The 20439-nt window shown below is 48.3% G+C and overlaps 1 protein-coding gene across 1 annotated transcript in view; it reads left to right on the forward strand.

The window, feature by feature from the left end:
• LOC119972898 (laminin subunit alpha-3-like) overlaps positions 1–20439 on the forward strand; it is a 412206-nt gene that overhangs the window by 67901 nt on the left and 323866 nt on the right. The window contains 2 exon segments of the mRNA XM_038810443.1: positions 10535–10652; positions 17558–17676. Of these exon segments, the coding sequence (XP_038666371.1) occupies positions 10535–10652; positions 17558–17676 (237 nt within the window).

Here is a 20439-nt window from a genome sequence, read left to right on the forward strand (position 1 = left end):
GTACCCCGGGCTGGTGGTGGAGACGCTGTAATCGGGGAAGGGGGGGTATATGCGCTGGGTAATTGGGGGCGCGGGGGGCGCTGGGGGGAATTGGGGTTGGGGGGGAGGTGTTGGTGTAGGGGGAGAAGGCCGCACGCCAGTGGGTGCCAGGTCCCGGAGCGAGACCGTATCCTGCCGACCGTCGGGATACTCCACGTACGCATACTGCGGGTTGGCGTGGAGTAACTGGACTCACCCAACCAACGGGTCGGACTTGTGCACCCGCACATGCTTCCGGAGCAAGATGGGCCCGGGGGTGGCCAGCCAGGTCGGGAGAGGGGATCCTGAGGGCGACTTCCTGGGGAAAACCAGAAGACGTTCATGAGGTGTTTGATTAGTGGTGGTACAGAGGAGAGACCGGATTGAATGGAAGGCGTCGGGAATGACTTCTTGCCAACGGGGAATAGGGAGATCTCTGGACCGTAGGGCCAGCAGAATGGTCTTCCAAATGGTGCCATTCTCCCGCTCGACCTGACCGTTACCCCGGGGGTTATAACTGGTCGTCCTGCTAGAGGCTATGCCCCTGCTCAGCAGGAATTGACGCAGTTCGTCACTCATAAAGGAGGACCCCCGGTCGCTGTGGATGTACGCGGGGTAACCGAACAGGGAGAAGATGGATAGGAGGGCCTTTATGATGGTTGTTGTGGTCATGTCGGGACAGGGAATGGCGAAAGGGAAGCGGGAGTATTCGTCGATAACACTCAAGAAATATGTGTTACGGTTGTTGGAGGGGAGGGGACCCTTGAAGTCTATACTGAGACGTTCAAAAGGGAGGGATGCCTTGATCAGATGCGCTCGTTCGGGGCGGTAGAAGTGCGGTTTGCACTCGGTGCAGACGTGGCAGTCCCTGGTGACGGTCCTGACATCCTCGACGGAGTAGGGCAGGTTGCGGGTCTTAATAAAATGGTAAAAATGAGTGACCCCTGGATGGCAGAGGTCCGTGTGGAGGGAGTGGAGGTGGTCAATCTGCCCGCTGGTACAGGTACCGTGGGATAAGGCATCGGAAGGCTCGTTGAGCTTCCCAGGACGATACAAGATGTCGTAGTTGTAGGTGGACAACTCGATCCGCCACCGCAAGATCTTGTCGTTCTTGATCTTGCCCCTCTGTGCATTATCGAACATGAAAGCTACTGACCGTTGGTCTGTGAGGAGGGTAAACCTCCTGCCGGCCAGATAGTGCCTCCAATACCGCACAGCTTCGACTATGGCCTGTGCCTCCTTTTCCACCGAGGAATGGCGGATTTCGGAAGTGTGGAGGGTTCGTGAGAAGAAGGCCACGGGTCTGCCGCTTGGTTCAGGGTGGCCGCCAGAGCTATGTCAGACGCGTCGCTCTCGACCTGGAATGGGAGGGACTCGTCGATAGCGCGCATCGTGGCCTTTGCGATATCTGCTTTGATGCGGCTAAAGGCCTGGCGGGCCTCCATTGACAGGGGAAAAGAGGTAGACTGGATGAGGGGGCGGGCTTTGTCGGCGTAATTGGGGACCCACTGGGCGTAATAGGAGAAGAAGCCCAGGCAGCGTCTGAGAGATTTGAGGGAGTTGGGGAGAGGGAGTTCCATCAGGGGGCGCATGCGTTCGGGGCGGGGCCTATCACTCCGTTACGCACTACGTAGCCGAGGGTGGCTAGACTGTCGGTGCTAAACACGCACTTATCCTTATTGTAGGTTAAATTAAGGCGTTTCATGATTCGGAGGAATTTTTGAAGGTTGCTGTCGTGGTCCTGCTGGTCGTGGCCGCAGATGGTGACATTATTGAGATACGGGAAGGTAGCCCGTAAATCGTACTTGTCGACCATTCGGTCCATCTCCCGTTGGAAGATCGAGACCCCATTTGTGACACCGAATGGAACCCTGAGGAAGTGGTAGAGGCGCCCATCTGCCTCAAACACGGTGTACTTGCGGTCACTCGCGCGAATGGGGAGCTGGTGGTAGGCGGACTTAAGGTCCACCGTGGAAAATACTTTGTATTTCGCGATCCTGTTAACCAGGTCGGAAATACGGGGGAGAGGGTACGCGTCCAGCTGCGTAAATCTGTTGATGGTCTGACTGTAATCAATGACCATCCGGTTTTTCTCCCCAGTCCGAACTACCAGCACTTGGGCTCGCCAGGGACTGTTGCTGGCCTCGATAACTCCTTCCTTAAGGAGCCTCCGGACCTCGGACCTGATGAAGGTCCGATCCTGGGCACTGTATCATCTGCTCCTAGTGGCGACAGGTTTACAATCTGGGGTGAGATTAGCAAACAAGGAAGGTGGGTCCACTTTGAGGGACGCGAGGCTGCAAATAGTAAGAGGAGGAATAGGGCCGCCAAATTGAAAGGTCAAGCTCTGCAGGTTGCACTGGAAATCCAGGCCCAGGAGTGCCGGAGCGCATACACAGGGGAGAATGAGGAGTTTGTAGTTTTTGAAAACCCTGCCCTGGACCGTGAGGTCCGCTATGCAGCACCCGGTGATTTGGACGGAGTGCGAACCTGAGGCCAATTCTATTTTATGCTTAACTGGGTGGATGGGGAGCGCGCAGCATCTTACCGTGTCGGGGTGGACAAAACTTTCCGTGCTCCCGGAGTCCAGAAGGCATTTTGTCTCATGCCCGTTGAGCTGGATCGTTGTCGTAGTCTTGGCGAGCGAGCGTGGTCGCGACTGGTCGAGTGTGATGGAAGCAAGTCGTGGCAAGAGTTCCAGGTCATCCTCGGTGGCAGAGTAATCACTGGCAGGCCCTTCCGTGTTGGCCCAAGATGGCGGCGCCCAGGACCCGCACGTGGAAACGTGGTCCCAAGATGGCGGCGCCCGTGGGGATCTCGTGGCAGCTGGGGGCAGTGTCAGTGGCATCTGTGGGCCGGTCGGGGCAGCTGGGAGCGGGGGTCGGGAGGACCGTGGGCCTGTTGCGGGGGCCGGGAGGTGGGCTGGAGAGGTCGGTGCGCGGCGCGGGGCCCTGGGGGGGCCCGGGGGGGGGGGGATCCGCGGTCGCTGCGCGGAACAGCGGCGACCGACCTGGTCACGCAGCCCACCGCGTAGTGGCCCTTCTTCCTGCAGTTCTTACACAAAGCGGCTGGCTGCAGTTGTCAGGTAACTGTTGAAACACGCCTGCCAATGTTTAAAGATTGCAGGCGCATTTGAGGCATGCGGGCTGATGCGGAGGCAGTCAGGCTTGATGCGAAGCTCCATTCCAAAATTCTAGCTGATTAAATTGATGTACCATTAATTGGACGCGAGACACAATGAAGATTCAAACTGTGGCTTTAATCAGCTAGTTGTTAGCCCGGTGGTCGACTACAGAGAAAGGCCGACCGCCGGGAAACCTGGGTACTTATACCCCACCTTGGAGGGGGGGGGTCTACTTGCCTCTCGACCAATTGGTGAGCAGTCACATGACTAGTCCCAGCTAATCAGACGAGAGGCACGTGACCAGCCAGAGCCAATGGGAAACCAATGCTCTGCACCAATGGCAGTGCTCCCACTCATATCACCACAAAGTGTCAATTCCCTTATCTCTCCACTTTGACGTTATCTCTTCTTGAAGTTTCCCCCTTGTCACATAGGTAAAATCTCACAGTTATACTAATTCACACATCAAAACCCCCTTCAAGTAGCAGCCTATATCAATTCCCATCTTTATTTTATTTTTTATCCCAATTTAATTTTTTAGTCTTAATTCTTAACACAGAGCAAGTCGTCATGAACAAAGAACAACCTCGTATTTAGCTTCATCGTGGCATGTGGACAACATAAATCAACGTAATTATCCAATTAGACAGATCATCCGCCAGTCAAATTTCCAAGCTGATTCATTTGAACATGCAAAATTGAAGCAGGTCTTTTTGTACCTCCAGCCTGATTCACCATTCTATAAGATCATGGCTATCCTATTTGTATTTCTAATTCCACATCACCGTTTACCCCCCCACCCCCGCGCCGATGATCTTTGATTCCCTTGCCGAGCAAGAATCTATCTACCTCTGCCTTCAAAATATTCAATAACCCCACTCCCACCACCTTCCGAGGCAGAGGGAACCAAAGTCTCACAACTCTCTGAGAGAAAAACATTACCCTCATCTCTTTCTTCAAAGGACCATCTGTCATTTTTAAACTGTGCCTACTTGTTCTGACTCACTCCTTGGGAGAAACATCATTTCCATGTCCGCCTTGTCCAGCCCATTCAGAGTCTTATATACTTCAATCAAGTCGCCCCTCACTCCTTTAAACTCCAGTGGAGGCATACCCAGTTTCTCTAACCTAACCTCTTTGGGCAGACCAGGTATCAATGGAGTAAGCCTCATCTGAACCACCTCCAATGCATTTACATCCTTCCTTAAACAAGGATTAAAACTGCACATAATATTTGAGATGTGGCCTCATCATAGCCCTGTATACCTGAAACAGAACACCTTTACTTTTATGTTCAATTCCTCTCCTAATTCATAGAACCATAGAATCCTTACAGTGCAGAAGAAGGCCATTCGGCCCATTGAGTCTGCACTGGCTCTTGGAAAGAGCACGCTACCCAGGCCCACGCTCCCACCCTATGCCCGTAACCCAGTAACCCCACTTGAACGTTTGGATACTAAGTGGCAATTTAACATGGCCAAACCACCTAACCTGCACATCTTTTGGACTGTGGGAGGAAACCAAAGCACCCAGAGGAAACCCACGCAGACACGGGGAGAAAGTGCAAACTCCATGCAGACAGTCACCCGAATCTGGAATTGAACCCAGGTCCCTGGCGCTGTGAGGCAGCAATGCTAACTGTGCCACTATGCCGCCCAGGAATTAAGGAAAACATTTGATTGGCTTTCTTGATTGCTTGCTATATTTGTGACTAATATACTAGAATAGAGGGGCTGGTTTAGCACAGTGGGCTAAACAGCTGGCTTGTAATGAAGAACAAGGCCAGAAGCACGGGTTCAATGCCCGTACCAGCCTCCCCGAACAGGCGCCGGAATGTGGCGACTAGGGGCTTTTCACAGTAACTTCATTGAAGCCTACTCGTGACAATAAGTGATTATTATTATTATTACTATTATACCGAGCTCTCATTGCACCTCCGCATTCTAGTTCTTCTCCATTTAAGTAATAATCTATGGCTTTATTTTCCCTGCCAAAGTGAACAATGTCACATTTTCCCACATTATACTCAATCTGTCAGATTATTGCCTACTCACTCAATCTATCTATATCCATCTGCAAACTCCTTGGGCAGGATTCTCCGACCCCCCCTCCCCCTCCCCCCCTGCCGGGTCAGATAATCCCGGGGGGGGGCGGCGCGAATCCCGCCCCGACGCTGGCTGCCATATTCTCCGGTGCCATTTCTCGGGCAGGGGCAGGATTCACGCCCCACCGGTCGGTGCCGTTGGCAGCGCCCCCCCCCCCCCCGGCAATTCTCCGGGCCCCGATAGATCGAGCGGCCGTCCGTTTTTGGCCAGTCCCGCTGGTGTGAATCACTCACCTCTGACACCAGTGGGTCCTGGCAGGTAAGTCGGCGGGGGCGGTCCTCAAGGGGGGATCCGACCCCGGGGGGGGGGGGGGGGCACAATTGCCTGGCCCGCGATCGGGGCCCACCAATCTGCGGGCGGGCCTGTTCCTTGTGAGCACTTCTTCCTTCCGCGCCGGCCCCAGGAGGGCTCCGCAATGGCCGGCGCGGAGAAGAGAATGGCATGCGCCAAAATACGCCAGCCGGTCTGCGCATGCGCAGAACCACGCCGGCGGTTCCGCGCATGTGTGAGATCACGCCGGCCCTTTGGCGCATGCGCAAACTTGCGCCGTTCCTTCGCCGCCAGCTGGAGCAGCGTCAACCCCTCCGGCGTCCACCTAGGCCCTGAGACAGGTGAGAATTCCTCACCTTGGGGACCCATTGACACAGGGGTTGTTGGCGCTGGTTTTCCCGCCGGTGTGGGCACTTAGTCTCCGGAAGGGAGATTCCCAGCCCTTATGTTCTCTTCACAACATACTTTCTTATTTCTTTTTGTTGTCTGCAAATCTAGCTACCATGTTTATTTTTGGAATATAAATGTGACTACTGACATAAACAGAGCTCTCGGAGGATGCACTGCTGATGTGATCCATGCACACGATGTGACACATCCTACTCCATGGGAAACCAATTCCCCCTCCCGCCACCAGAATCGCAGAGGGTAAACGGAACCTTTGATGGACCAGCAAGAGGTCCATTGACTTTGGGCAGGAATATTGCAGAACCGGAAAATCCCACCCTAATTATCTTCCCAAACATCTCCAGCTGTGCCTCTCTTCTCCAAGCTGCTTCTTAAAACCTACCTCTTTGATTAAGGTGATCGATCTCTCTTAATATACCCTTATGTGGTGCAGCATTGAATCACGTTTGCGAACGCTCCTGTGAAATGCCTTGGAATGTTTTAATATATCAAAGTTGCTGTGTAAATATGAACTGCTTTGCTGTGTAAATAAAATACTCTCTATTGTTCCAGTGTTACAAAGCTCGCAAACTCCAAACAATTATTTCTCTCAAACACTCTGGATCATTTAGCACAAACTTGTGTTGTCATATTTTATAATTGTCATCTACCAAATGTTTACCTTAAATTTCTGATTATACTTTAATCATCTGTAATCTCAAATTTTAATGGCAGCTTTCAGCCCACAGAATGGCTAATTACTGTTATTAAAGGCCGCTCTCTTCACATCTTTGTGATTTTCTCTCATTGTTGCATTGCCAGAATCAACAACTCCTAATTAAAGATAAATTAGATCCGTACTTCCTGTGCAATTTAATATTCCTCTCCCACTCTCTGTAAGAAGAAATTGAGTTGATATATGAAACACATTTCATTACTTCTCAAAGTATTGTTATGATTTTCAGTTCCACAGCATCATGTTTTTGTGTCAGGAGCCAGATACGAACAGGAGCCGGAATGCGGCGACTAGGGGATTTTCACAGTAACTTTATTGCATTGTTAATGTAAGCCTACTTGTGACACTAATAAAAACGTTATATTATTATAACAGTTCTTACTAAATGACCACAGCCCTTTACAATTGGAAATCTGTGTTGCTTCACCTTCAGGCCAGGCTTTTTCAGGATACAGCGGGAGTGTGAAGGCCTTCCCGCTATCGTGTGCCGCCCAGCCAATTAATGGCCAGCAGGAAGGGTGACGGAGCACTTGGTGGTCTGAGGAAAACTTGAGGTTGCAGCTGCATTATCCCAGGGTAATAGTCTGGGGACCTGGATTCAAATCCCAGTTGACAGTGACTGCCATTGACATCAAGGCCATTTTTGACCGTGTGTAGCATCAAGGAGCCCTAGAGAAACAGGAGTCAATAGGAATCAGAGGGAAAACTCTCCACTGGTTGGAATGACGGATAGCACAAAGGAAGATGATGAGGGTTGTTGGAGATCAGTCATCTCAGCTCCTGGACATCACTGCAGGGTAATTCCTCAGCGTAGTGTCCTAGGCCCAAGCATCTTCAGCTGCTTTATCAATGACCTTCCTTCCAAAGTAAGGTGAGAAGTGGGGATGTTCGCTGATGATTGCACAATGTTTAGCACCATTTGCAACTCCTCAGCCACTGAAGCACTCTCATGTCCAAATGCAGCAAAATCCAGGCAATATCCAGGCTTGGGACGACAAGTGGCAAATAGCATTTGTGACACTCAAGTGACCATCTCCAACAAGAGTGTATCTAACTATCGCCCTTGACATTCAATGACATTATCATCAGTGAATCCCCCATTATCGACAACCTGGGAGGGGCATCATGCTGGCGCAGTGGTTAGCACTGCTGCCTCACGGCGCCCAGGACCCGGATTCGATCCTGACCCCGGGTCACTGTCCATGTGGAGTTTGCACATTTTCCCCATGTCTGCGTGGGTCTATCCCCACAAGCAAAGATGTGCAGGGTAGGTGGATTGGCCACGCTAAATTGCTCCTTAATTGGAAATAAAAAGAATTGGGTACTTTAAATTAAACAAAAGAACAGAGGAGGTGAAGTGGTGACCTAATTGAGATGTACAAAATTACGAGGGGCCGAGACAGGGTAGACAGGAAATGCTTATTTGCCTATGTGGAGGGGTCAGTTACCAGGAGACATAGATTTACGATGATTGGTAGAAGGATTATACGGGATATGAGGAAAAACCTGTTAACCCAGAGGGTGGTGGATGTCTGGAATTCATCGCCCAAATTTCACAAGCACTGGATTTCTCAAAGCACCTCACAGTGAATGAAGTACTTTTGAAGTGTGGTCAGTATTGTTAATGTAGTAACTGTGCGCAGCAAAACAATTCCCACAAACAGCAATGTGAAAATGACGAGACCGTCAGATCTTAAGTGATGGCTAGGATACTGCGGATAGATCTTCTTCAAAACAGTGCCATGATTTTACATCCACCTGAACAGACAGATAAGGTCTTGGTTTAATGTATCATCCAAAAGACAGCGTGTGAATAGTACAGCTGTCCCTCCAGAACCAGACTGGAGTGTAGCCTTGATTTTTGTATTCAAGGCCAGGAGTGGGACTTGAACCCAGTACCGTGTGATTCAGAGGCAAGGGAGTAACATGTTGCCTCTGATTGGTCAAGGCACTGTCATGGGTAATGTATTCGGAGACTATTGTGAGCAGAGAATGACTGCAGAATTCCGAGGTGCAGAGGGCTCTAGGTGTTATTGTGCATGAATCACAAAAGGTTAGCATGCAGGTGCAGCAAGTAATTAAGAAGGTTAATTAAGAAAGTAAGGATGCTTAGCTTCGTTCACCTGAGGAAGGAGCAGTGCTCCGAAAGCTAGTGTTTGAAACAAACATGTTGGACTTTAACCTGGTGTTGGAAGACTTCTTACCTAACTTCATGTACACAGCATTGTTGAGAACACATCTTGACTGGTGTTTGCAGTTTCCTTCTTTAAGGAAGGATGAATATTGGGGGCTGTTCAGGGGAGGTTTACTAGATTTATACCTGGAGTGAACGGTTTGACTTTTGAGACAAGCAGGGCAAATAGCGGGAAAAAAAACTGGATTGTAGGAGAGTGGGTGGTGCCTTGATTGAAGTGTATAAGATCCTGAATGATCTTGTCAAGATGGACATGAAAAACATGTTTACCCCTGTGTCCAGAACTAAGGGGTCACCTTTTTAGTAGAGTACAGAGGGGTTTCCTCAGAGGACAATGTGATTTTGGAACTCTGTGTCACAGAAGGGGGTAGAGGCGGGCTCACTGAATATTGTTAAGGTAAAATATTTTGGAGGTTGATAGATTCTTGTCAGGTAAGGGAATCAAAGGTTATCAGCGGTAGATGCGGAATGTGGAATTCGACGCACAAACAGATCAGCCATGATCGTATTGAGTGGCGGAACAGGCTTGAGGGGCCGAATGGTCGACTTCTGTTCCTATTTTGTTTATTTGTATGTTCCCCAGGCTTCTGTTTAATTCAGCAAAGGCTGGACAATGGCCTGTTTTTGAATGAAACCAAAACCTGGGGGGCAAGTGTTCCTTAGTGCATTCCCCATGGCAACACCTTGACCAATCAGAGTCTACTTGCCGACTAACCTGCAATCTGTTCTCATGCAAAGTAAGTTGCTTGGAAATTTGTTGAAATTTAAAATTTCCAAACTAAGACCAGAACACAAACGTGCTGCAGTCAAATCTTGACTGCCCTCGACAATGGCCTGGCAAGTGACAGGCCTGCCAGCAATGCCCACACCTCATGAAAGAATAAAGGAAAAAAATACTGTCAGAAACGGAAGAAATGTTCCCGTTGTAACAGGTCAATGCTATGTTGAAACTCAGAATTTCGAATTGAATCAGCCCTCTCCTGGATAAATTATTGGGTCACTGTCTGTGCGGAGTCTGCACGTTCTCCCCGTGTCTGCGTGGGTTTCCTCCGGGTGCTCCGGTTTCCTCCCACAAGTCCCGAAAGACGTGCTGTTAGGTGAATTGGATATTCTGAGTTCTCCCTCTGTGTACCCGAACAGGCGTCAGAGTGTGGCGACTAGGGGATTTTCACAGTAACTTCATTGCAGTGTTAATATAAGTCTACTTGTGACAATAAAAGATTATTATTGTTAACAACCAGCTTAAAAAATTAGCAGGTGGATTGTCTATTGGAATAATTTGAACTTTAACTCTTTCAGTTCAAAAACTTCAGAAAAACTCAGATACTATAACAGATCTTTTTTTAATTAAAAAATTTAAAAAAAAAAATTTAGAGTACCCAATTATTTTATCCAATTAAGGGGCAATTTAGTATGGCCAATCCACCTATCCTGCACATCTTTGGGTTGTGGGGGTGAAACCCACGCAGATACGGGGAGAATGTGCAAACTCCTCACGGATAGTGACCCAGGGCCGGGATTCGAACCCGGGTCCTCAGCGACGTAGGCAGCAATGCTAACCACTGTGCCACAATGCTGCCCTACTATAACAGATAATAAAAGTGCATATATAATCACGAAACCTAACCGGCAAATTGTGATTAATTTTATTGGAAGTCCTGTTGTATTAATATTAATAAATGTATTTGTTTTATTTACAGCTTTTTCATGTGGCTTATATTCTTATCAAGTTTGCTAATTCTCCGCGTCCTGACCTTTGGGTACTTGAAAGATCAGTTGACTTTGGAAGATCCTACAACCCATGGCAGTATTTTGCCCGTAAGTCTCGCAAGTTTTATATTCGGGATTTTACTTTGTTTTCTTGATGTTTTTACAAACTGACAGTTCTTCAAGGTTCAACTTGACTTTATTCTCCGAATCGCAAACGTAACGTTTTGAATGCTGGAACTTTGAAATTAAAATGCAAAATTGTTGGAAATAGTCTGGAGGTCAGGCAGCATCTGTAAAGAGAAACAGAATTAATGGACATGGACTATCATTCGTTTTGTTAGTTGTGGGCACAAATCCCTTAATGGCCATTAAATCTCACGAGTGGTATTTGCGCCGGCGAGATCTCATTTTGAGATCTTAAAACCTCTCTCCCACCTCCCCCAGTGACATAACCAGGTTAATGCCCAGAGAGATTATGAACCTGATTTCCAATTAAGTTTAAATGTGATTTCTGGGCTTGACGTCAAAGCGTTTGTTGATGGCGCATCCTCTCCCCCGGTGGTGTGACATCACATTGGCTCGAATTACTATTGGTTTGCAAAAGTGAAAACCAGTTGTGATGACAACGCTGGGGGCATGGACATACCTGAAGGCCCCGAGAGTTGAGGGACAAGGTTTGGCATTGTCCCCTGACACCAAGGGGAGTCCCAAGGAGTCCTGGTGCCAAAGGGCCTGTGCCAAGGGTGCACATGAAGGGGGCAGTGCCAAGAGGCCTCTGGCAGGGAGGGGAGCCATTGGAGGGGGGCGTTCCCCTGATACGTAGTTGCAGGGGGGGGTGAAGAGGGGAGAGCCCTGAGGCCTGCAACTGGGGTAGGGGGGGAAGAGGGGAGAACCTGATGCTTGTGGGATGAGGGGTTATGGGGATAGGCAGATCATGCTTGCAGATTCTGTTACTGTAGCAACCATTTCAAATGAATATGCACAATTACTATCAAATCCTTCCTAATATAAGACGTATTCGAGTTCAACTAATATTGCATAAGATAATCACATTTCCCTTTCAAAGAATATTAACATTATAAGTTCATGATATGGAGGAAGCATTCCAGGGATCTTAAGTTCCCTTTGTTTTTATATTTCCTTTTAAAAAAAATTTAGAGTACCCAATTCATTTTTTCCAATTAAGGGGCAATTTAGCATGGCCAATCCAGCTAGCCTGCACATCTTTGGATTGTGGGGGCGAAACCCACGCAAACACGGGGAGAATGTGCAAACTCCACACGGACAGTGACGCAGAGCCGGGATCGAACCTGGGACCTCGGTGCTGTGAGGCAGCAGTGCTAACCCACTGCGCCACCATGTTGCCCTTCTATTTCCTTCTGGACAGTAGAGTAGCTGATTGCTGTCAGTGGGATCGTGTTGTGTATAACCTTTCATGGACATTTGCCTATACTTTCGCACTTTCGATGCCCTCATTAGCCGTGAAGCACTTGGGAGCATCCTTAGGTTATAAAAGGCAGAAACTAAATGCAAGATATTCTCCTTTCTTTCTTCAAAGCAAAATAATGCACACGAGTTTGACTGGCTAATGCATTCCAGGCAAATCTATTTTAAAATCTATAGCACAGTGACAGAAAAATTTATTTTTTAAAATTCATTTCTGAACCTTTCATAGGTGGATATTTTACCAGTCTTTTCATTGGCAATGATCTCTAGTTATTCAAATAGTGAACAAAAATATCTATTTATGTATATTTGCAGCTGGTTAGATCTAGGAAGTGTTAGGGTCAGACAGTGCAGCTAACATAATTGGGAGCCTTGACAGCTCAGAGGAAGAATAATTGGTCTTTTGTTGTGGCCCATCTCATCTCTTTCAGTTTATTTGGAAGGAGATGTGTTTTAGCACACGTTCCGTCATCAGCAGAGAATGGAATGCTGATTTGGAACTCTGATTTATACAGTACGGCTATTGTTCTAATACTAGAATTGGACGCCTGCTAAATGATGTTCGGTTCCAAACTTTATTAATGCCCAAGCTAAAGAAATTCCCCGTGATATTAACGGAGTTGGACAAAAGCCTTTTATTATTTTTCAACAGTGTGGAATTATTACACATCCTTTAATTCTTTAGTGTAGACGTTGTCAACGGACTTGACATAACGAACAGATAGGAAGTTAATGAAACAACAGAAAGCAAGAATCTTTTTTTTTTTTTTGGAATGCTCCACTGAATTTCTGCTGAACCTTCTCTGCTCATAACAATCCCACTTTCTCGATATAATAGGCCCCTCTTCCCTGGTAAATGTCATGCCAAGGCATTCCTCCTAAAGTGTGGTGCCCAGAACTGGGTGCAATACTCCAGCTGGAGCTTAACTGGAATATTATAAAGGCATAATTTGCTTGCTTTTATATTCTATGTCTTGATACAAAGGAACATGTGAACCAGGAGCAAGAGTGGGCCATTAGGGACTGGTTTAGCTCCAGGGGCTGGTTTAGCTCACTTGGCTAAATCGCTGACTTTTAAAGCAGGCCAGCAGCACGGTTCGATTCCCGTACCAGCCTCCCCGGGCAGGCGCCGGAATGTGGCGACTAGGGGCTTTTCACAGTAACTTCATTGAAGCCTACTCGTGACAGCGATTTTCATTTTTCATTTCATTTCATCCAGCTCCTTGAGCCAACTCCACCATTTGAGAAGATCATGACTGATCCCATGCTGCTCCCTTTGATTCCCTTGTCAAACATAAATCTGCCTAACTCAGCCTTATAAATACTCAATGGCTCAGCTTCCATTACTCTCTTGGGAAGACTGGTGATCCTTTGAACAAAAAATAAATTCTCCTCCTCTCCATCTCTGTCTTAAATGGGAGGCCCCTTATTTTTAAACTGACCCTAGTTCCAGTCTCTCCCACAAGTGGAAACACCCTCTCAGCATCCACCCTGTCAAGCCTCCTCAGGATCTTATATGTTCCAATAAGATCACCTCTCATTCTTCTAAATTCCAATGGCTACCGGTCCAATATTTCCTCAAAAGATAGTTCCTTAATCCCGGGAATCAGTCGACTGAACCTTCACTGAACTGCTTCTGACGCAATGATATCCTTTCTAAGCAAGGTGACAACGCTATACACCAGTATCCTAGGTGTGTTCTCACCAATGGCCTGTATAACTGTAGCAAACCTTCCCTACTTCAATATTCCATTCCCCTTGTAATAAACAACAACCCCAAGTTTGCCTTCCTAATGCTATGCACACTAACTTGTGATTCATGTACCAGGACAGCCAGATTGCTTTTGTCCTGAAGAATTCTGCAATCTCTCCATTTCAGGAACATACTGCTATTATATTTGGCAAGTTCACATTTTCCCATATCATACTGCACCTGACACTGTTTTGCCTACTCACTTAACCTATCAAATCAAAAGATGAAACACTCCTTAATGTCCTCTTCACAACTTACCCATATGATGCAGCAGGTTGTAAAGGAGCTTGGCTATTCTGCACCTGGAGCACTGTGCGCACTTTCGGTCCCCTTACCTCCGAAAGGATATTATTGCCGTAGAGGGAGTGTAACAAAGGTTCACCAGAACTGTCTTATAAAGAGAGATTGGGCAAACTGGGCCCGTATTCTCCGGAGTTTCGAAGAATGATAGGTGATCTCATTGAAACCTACAAAATACTTAAAGGGAAAGACAGGGTGGATGCAGGTAAGATGTTTCCCTTGGCTGGCAGGGGCCACAATTTCAAAATAGGGACGGTGCCACTGAGGACTCAGATGAGGAGAAATTTCTTTACTCAGAGGATTGTTAATCTTCAGAAATTTCTACCCCAGAGGCTGTGGAAACTCAGTCACTGAGTGTGATTAGAGTTTGCTTAGAGTAGAGATTGACAGATTTCTGATTAACAATAACGTCAGGCGTTATGGGGATTGTGGGTGTAAAAGGCATTGAATTGTCCGATCAGCCATGATTGTATTGATTGGTGGAGCAGGCTCGATGGGCTGAATGGCCTCCTCCTGTTCCTATGTTCCTAACAGGGACTGCCTATCTATGTTCACATTCCGAGCTGCCATGATGATAAATATTCTCAAATGTAACAAAACCATCCTGAGATTGTTCACATCATCCCTCCCTCCCCCCACCTCCCACAAAGCTGTGATCGGAAAATCAGACTGCGTGATAACATTGTCGTTCAGCAGCTGTCCGAGGCCTTCGTCGAAGGCAGGAGAGTCAGTGGTAAGGAAGCCATGTTCTCCCATTTTATAGCACGAGCTCTCATTAGTTGGGGGTGGTCAGTAGATTGTGTTTCTGGGGGTCGGGTGGTTATTGGTGATCAGTGAGGGAGTCGGATAGTTAGTGGTGTGGTCAGATGGACAGTGAGGTTTCAGGTGGTTGGTGCAGGGTTAGTCGGTCATCAGTAAGGTGTTCATTGTGGGAGGAGTCAGGTTATCAGTAAGGGTTTGAGTGGTCAGTGGGTGGAGGTTGGGTAGTCGGGAGTCAGATGGTCAGTGGAGTGGGTTGGGGGGGTTGTGAGTGACGGGGAGGACAGGACATTCTGGAGGACCCTTGGGGGTGTACGAGGCAGCCTCAAGGTTAGAGGTGTGGGGGGGGGGTAGTCCTGGGGGGTGGTGGGATGGTTGGGTAGTTTTTGGGATGCCTGGGGGGGGAAATCCATTGATAGTTCAGGGCCGGGCGTTGTAGGAGGCCTGAGGGGTGGTGGGGGGGTGTGTGGGGGGGGGGGGAGAAGAAGAGAGAGAGTCCTGTCACGCATTGGGAAAGTTACAAACAAACAAAATAGGAGCAGAAATAGGCCATTTGGCCCCTCAAGCCTGCTCTCCTGTTCAATAAGATTACAGCTGATCCATTTGTGTTTTGAATTTCACATTCCCCATGCAATAATGGTGTGTAACTGTGGGGACTGAACTCTGTGCTTTGATTCCCTGAACAAGAATCTATCAACTGCCACCTTAAAAATATTCAGTGACCCCGCCTCTACCACCTTCTGAATTTTTGATATAATTTGATTTGATTTATTATTGTCACATGTATTAGTAGACAGTGAAAGGTATTGTTTCTTGCATGCTGTACAAACAATGCATACCGTACATAGGGAAGGAAGGAGGGACTGCAGAATATAATGTTACAGTTATAGCAAGGTGTAGAGAAAAGATCAACTTAATACGAGGTAGGTTCATTCAAAAGTCTGATGGAGTAGGGAAGAAGCTGTTCTTGAGTCGGTTGGTACGTGACCTCAAACGTTGGTATCTTTTTCCTGACGGAAGGAGGTGGAAGAGAGTATGTCCAGGGTGCATGGGGTCCTTAATTATGAGGCAGCGGGAATTATAGACAGAGTCAATGGACGGGAGGCTGGTTTGCATGATGGATTGGGCTACATTCATGACCTTTTGTAGTTTCCTGCGGTCTTGGGCAGAGCAGGCTCCATACCAAGCTGTGATACAACCAGAAAGAATGCTTTCTATGATGCATCTGTAGACAAATTTCCTTAGTCTTCTGAGAAAGTAGAGTCATTGGTGGACTTTCTTAACTATAGTGTCGGCATGGGGGGGACCAGGACAGGCTGTTGGTGATCTGTACACCTCAAAACTTGAAGCTCTCGACCCTGTCTACTTCGTTCCCATTGATGTAGAGAGGGGCATGTTCTCCACTACGCTTTCTAAAGTCGATGACATTGTTGACATTGAGGGAGAGATTATTGTCGTCGCACCAGTTCACCAGATTCTCTATCTCATTCCTGTACTCTGTCTCGTCATTGTTTGAAATCCAACCCACTACGGTGGTATCATCAACAAATTTGAAAATCGAGTTGGAGGGGAATTTGGCCGCACAGTCATAGGTGGATAAGGAGTATAGTAGGGAGCTGAGGATACAGCCTTGTGGGGCACTGGCATTGAGGATGATCATGGAGGAGGTGTTGTTGCCTATCTTTACTGATTGTGGCCTGTGGGTTAGAAAGTTCAGGATCCAGTCGCAGAGGGAGGAGCTGAGGCCAAGGCCACGGAGTTTGGAGATGAGTTTCGTAGGAATGATGGTGTTGAAGGCTGAGCTGTAGTCGATAAAGAAGATTCTGACATACATGTCTTTGTTATCTAGGTGTTCCAGGGTAGAGTGCAGGGCCAGGGAGATGGTGTCTGCTGTGGACCTGTTGCAGCGGTAGATGAACTATAGTGGATCAAGGCAATCTGGGTTAGAGTTAGAGTTAGGATTAGGAGAGTTGCAAAGTCGCTGAACCCTCCGAGAAAGAATTCCTCCTCGACTCTGTCCTAAATGGGCGATCCATCATTTTAAAACCCTGCCCCCTAGTTCTGGACTCACCCACAAGAGGAAACATCCTTTCCACGTCGACCTTGTCAAGACCATTCAGCGCTTTATATACTTCAATCAAGTCATCCCTCAATCTTCTAAACTCCCATGGAAACAAGCCCAATCTGTCCAACCTTTCCTCACAAGACAAGCCGCTCAGTCCAAGTATCAATAGTGAACCTCCTCTGAACCGCCTCCCAACGCGTTTACACCCTTCCTGAAATGAGCCCAAAACTGTAACCAGCATTCGAGGCGAAGCCTCATTAGCGCCCTGGATAACTGAAGCACAGCATCCTTACTTTTATGTTCAAACCTTCTCGTACTAAAGCACAGCATTACCTTGGCCTTCAAGTAGACCTTGGAAAATAGGAGACAGTTTTAGATAAAGGACCTGGATCGGCGCAGGCTGGGAGGGCCGAAGGGCCTGTTCCTGTGCTGTCATTTTCTTTGTTCTTAATTACTTGCTGTACCTGCACACTAACGTTTTGTGGCTCAGAGGTTATGAGGTCAAGCTTTGCGATGTCAGACTGCCATTCTCAGCAGCTCAGAATTGTACAAGCTGAGTATCAGATCAACAGCAGTAAGCTGATGCTGCTCAGTATGAAGCACAATGGCCCTGCAAACCAAATCCACATAACGTTATTTACAAAGAAATCTTTTTGACGACGGTGCTGATTGGCTCAATCTACATTCCAGATTCCAAGCGCGATTGTGAGGATTTATTCAGGACACGAGCTCGTGGACGGATTACAAGAGATGATGATGTCATGTGCACCACAGAGTATTCCCGGATTTTACCCCTTGAGAATGGCGAGGTAAGAGGCTGAGCTGAAATCTGGAAGCACTGTTCATGGATAGGTTAACGATGGATGTGAAAATTAACTGTTCTTCTCAAACGGCAGGAGTCAAGGAGAGCTAACCAGATGTGTGCAGTTATTGTAACAAACAAACAAATGAATCTGTTCGTGCTTCAGTTGGCATACATCATATAATTGTGTAATAACCCGCATGATTGGTGCCCATACATTGGTGCAGTGTTGGCAGAGGGGTTGGGAGCATGGTGGGTTCTGGGTCAAATAGTGACGCGGAGGTGGGTGTAAAACAAGTGCAGGCAGCTCCCTGAAGGCTGCCAGGAGTTGGAGAGGAGCCTAATGGACCATCGACGAGAGACTGGAAAATTTAGGGCCAGTGATGGCTTCAACACACTGTCGGCAGGCAGGCCAGACGTCAATGCTGGTGGCCACTCATCTCCATGATTATCAGACGACTGCCTGTGTGCTCTAGTGGAAGCAGTGAGTGTCAAGGGAGCCAGCTGTTGGAGGACCACGTTGAGTTTAAGGCTGATGCCCATTGGTCATGTCCTATCTTACTGGCCTATTGGTTGAATGTCTGTATGTCATCCATTGGGCGGCAGATACTGTCCAGTTCGATGTACAGGATATACATCTGGCAGAGATCCCCAAGGGCCTGGGTGCCCTGGTATCTGTCATGGAGGAGTCCATGCGGAGCTTGAGGACTGCATTGACTCTGAGCACCGAGTGCATAGTCTCCTCCATTGAGGGAGTGGCAACTCTTGTGGAGAGTTGTGCAGAGGCTGCTTCAGGGATTTCCGGGATGTGCCAGCCCACCCATTAGCTGTGCTCTCAGCAAGTCACTGCCAGTGTGAGAGATTGATGAGGCACCCAGTCTCTCTGTCCATCAACAGTGAGCAGGGAGGTCCAGTCCTACCCCACGGTGGTGGATAAGCTGCTTGCTGTGTCTATGGACTCCTTTCACACCGCTCCGGATGAGGGCGGCACCTCCTCTGCCAGTGACCGTGGCATTTTCTGAGGGTTTGATGACTGAGAAGTGGCTAGCCATGCCATTGGTTGCACTCTCCCAGGTGGAGTTTTCTCAGGCCTCTCTGATTAGAGGAAAAACACCAAGGCCATCAGAACCGACACAACACCAGAGTCAGCAATCAGTGGTGATATGCATCACTGTAAATACACAAGGGGTTAATGTAAATACACGTAGATTAGCTAGACACTAGAGGGAGCACCAGAGACATGACATACAGACATTCAACCAATAGGCCAGTAAGATAGGACACGACCAATGGGCATTCACGACACACAGAGGTGACACTACCACAGGGGGGCATTACACCAACCCATATAAAAGGACACAGCACACATGCTCAGTCTCTTTCCAGCGGAGACACTTAGTGAGTACGCAGGGTTGATTGAAACACATCACACCCACCATGTGGATTGTAGCAGACTGGTTCGTCAGTCTGAGTAGCTATAGCAGGATTAACAAGGGAGTCGAATCCAAGAAGGAGAATCGTGAACAGATTAATAAATGTGTTAAAGCTATCTCCAAATCTGAACCTTCCTTTGTCAGAGTGCACAGCAAGGGAGCAGCTTATGCTACGTGAAGAGCAGAACCAAACACAATCTGGCTCCAATGCTGCGTTTGCTAAGGGGAAGGGGAGGGGGACACCGGATGGGAGGGTGATGGGCGGGGTGGGATTCATTACGACATTGCACTCGCAAGTGTTAGTTTACGGCACCAGGAGCACAGGACGGGGTTTTCATTGGTGGCATGTGTTCATTTTGTCAGTGTTTGGTGTGGTTTCTGGGCCACGTTAGCAAACATTTTGTTCTTTGTTCTCAGCTCTGGTAAAGATATGGGGTGAGATCTAACCAAAAAAAAAAATCAGAGTCCATTGTAGGCAGGATTAGTGGGTTTGTTTACGGCACTAACCCGCTATCTGATGGTATAATGTTGCTATTTGGGACCCCGGTTGGGAGCACCCCCCCCCGAGGCCGCACTCAGCGTCATTTCCTGCATCGAGGCGTTCCGATGAGCAGAGCTCCTCACTACAGTAAGAGATCAGCACTCTATTTATAAATGGCACCCTGACATCTTGATTCCCCCCGAACGCGAGCCCTGGACTCCCCCAATACCCCAACGCACGTGTTGAGGGTCCACGTGTCGTTCCCCCCCCAACTCAGGCCTGATTCTCGGCAGAGGAAAAATGCCAGTTTTCCACCTTGGCAGTGCTGGGGGGTGGCACCCATGTGGCACTGCTGGGCTGCCTATCTGGTACTGTCAAGGTGCCCGGCTGGCAGTGCCTTGGTACCCGGGTGTAACCAACAGTGCCAGGCTGCAAGCTTGACCAGTGGCCGAACACTCGTGGGCCTCCAATCGCCTGGGAGACCCCCCTACCTGACACACCTGGTCCCCATTTGTGGGGACCAGCACTAATTGGCGTCTGGCTGGGGTCTCCTAAGTAACGCCAAAAGATGCCTGGTGGCCGTTTAATCTGGTGTCGGCACGTCTAAGTGGGCAGGACCTAGATTGGGTTAGATCCCGTGAGGCGTAACGACCATCGGGAATCCCAGGAGACCGTGTCCCGCCCCGATTCCGGTGCAGGAGCATCGTTATACTGTTACACTCCGAGCTGATGTTCCTATTGGACAGTCAGGTCCCAGAATGGAACCCGGGCTTTTAGAGTGTCCAATTCATTTTTTCCAATTAAGGGGCAATTTAGCGTGGCCAATCCACCTAGCCTGCACATCTTTGGGTTGTGG

The sequence above is a fragment of the Scyliorhinus canicula genome, chromosome 10 (assembly GCF_902713615.1).
Source record: "Scyliorhinus canicula chromosome 10, sScyCan1.1, whole genome shotgun sequence".
NCBI lineage: Eukaryota > Metazoa > Chordata > Chondrichthyes > Carcharhiniformes > Scyliorhinidae > Scyliorhinus > Scyliorhinus canicula.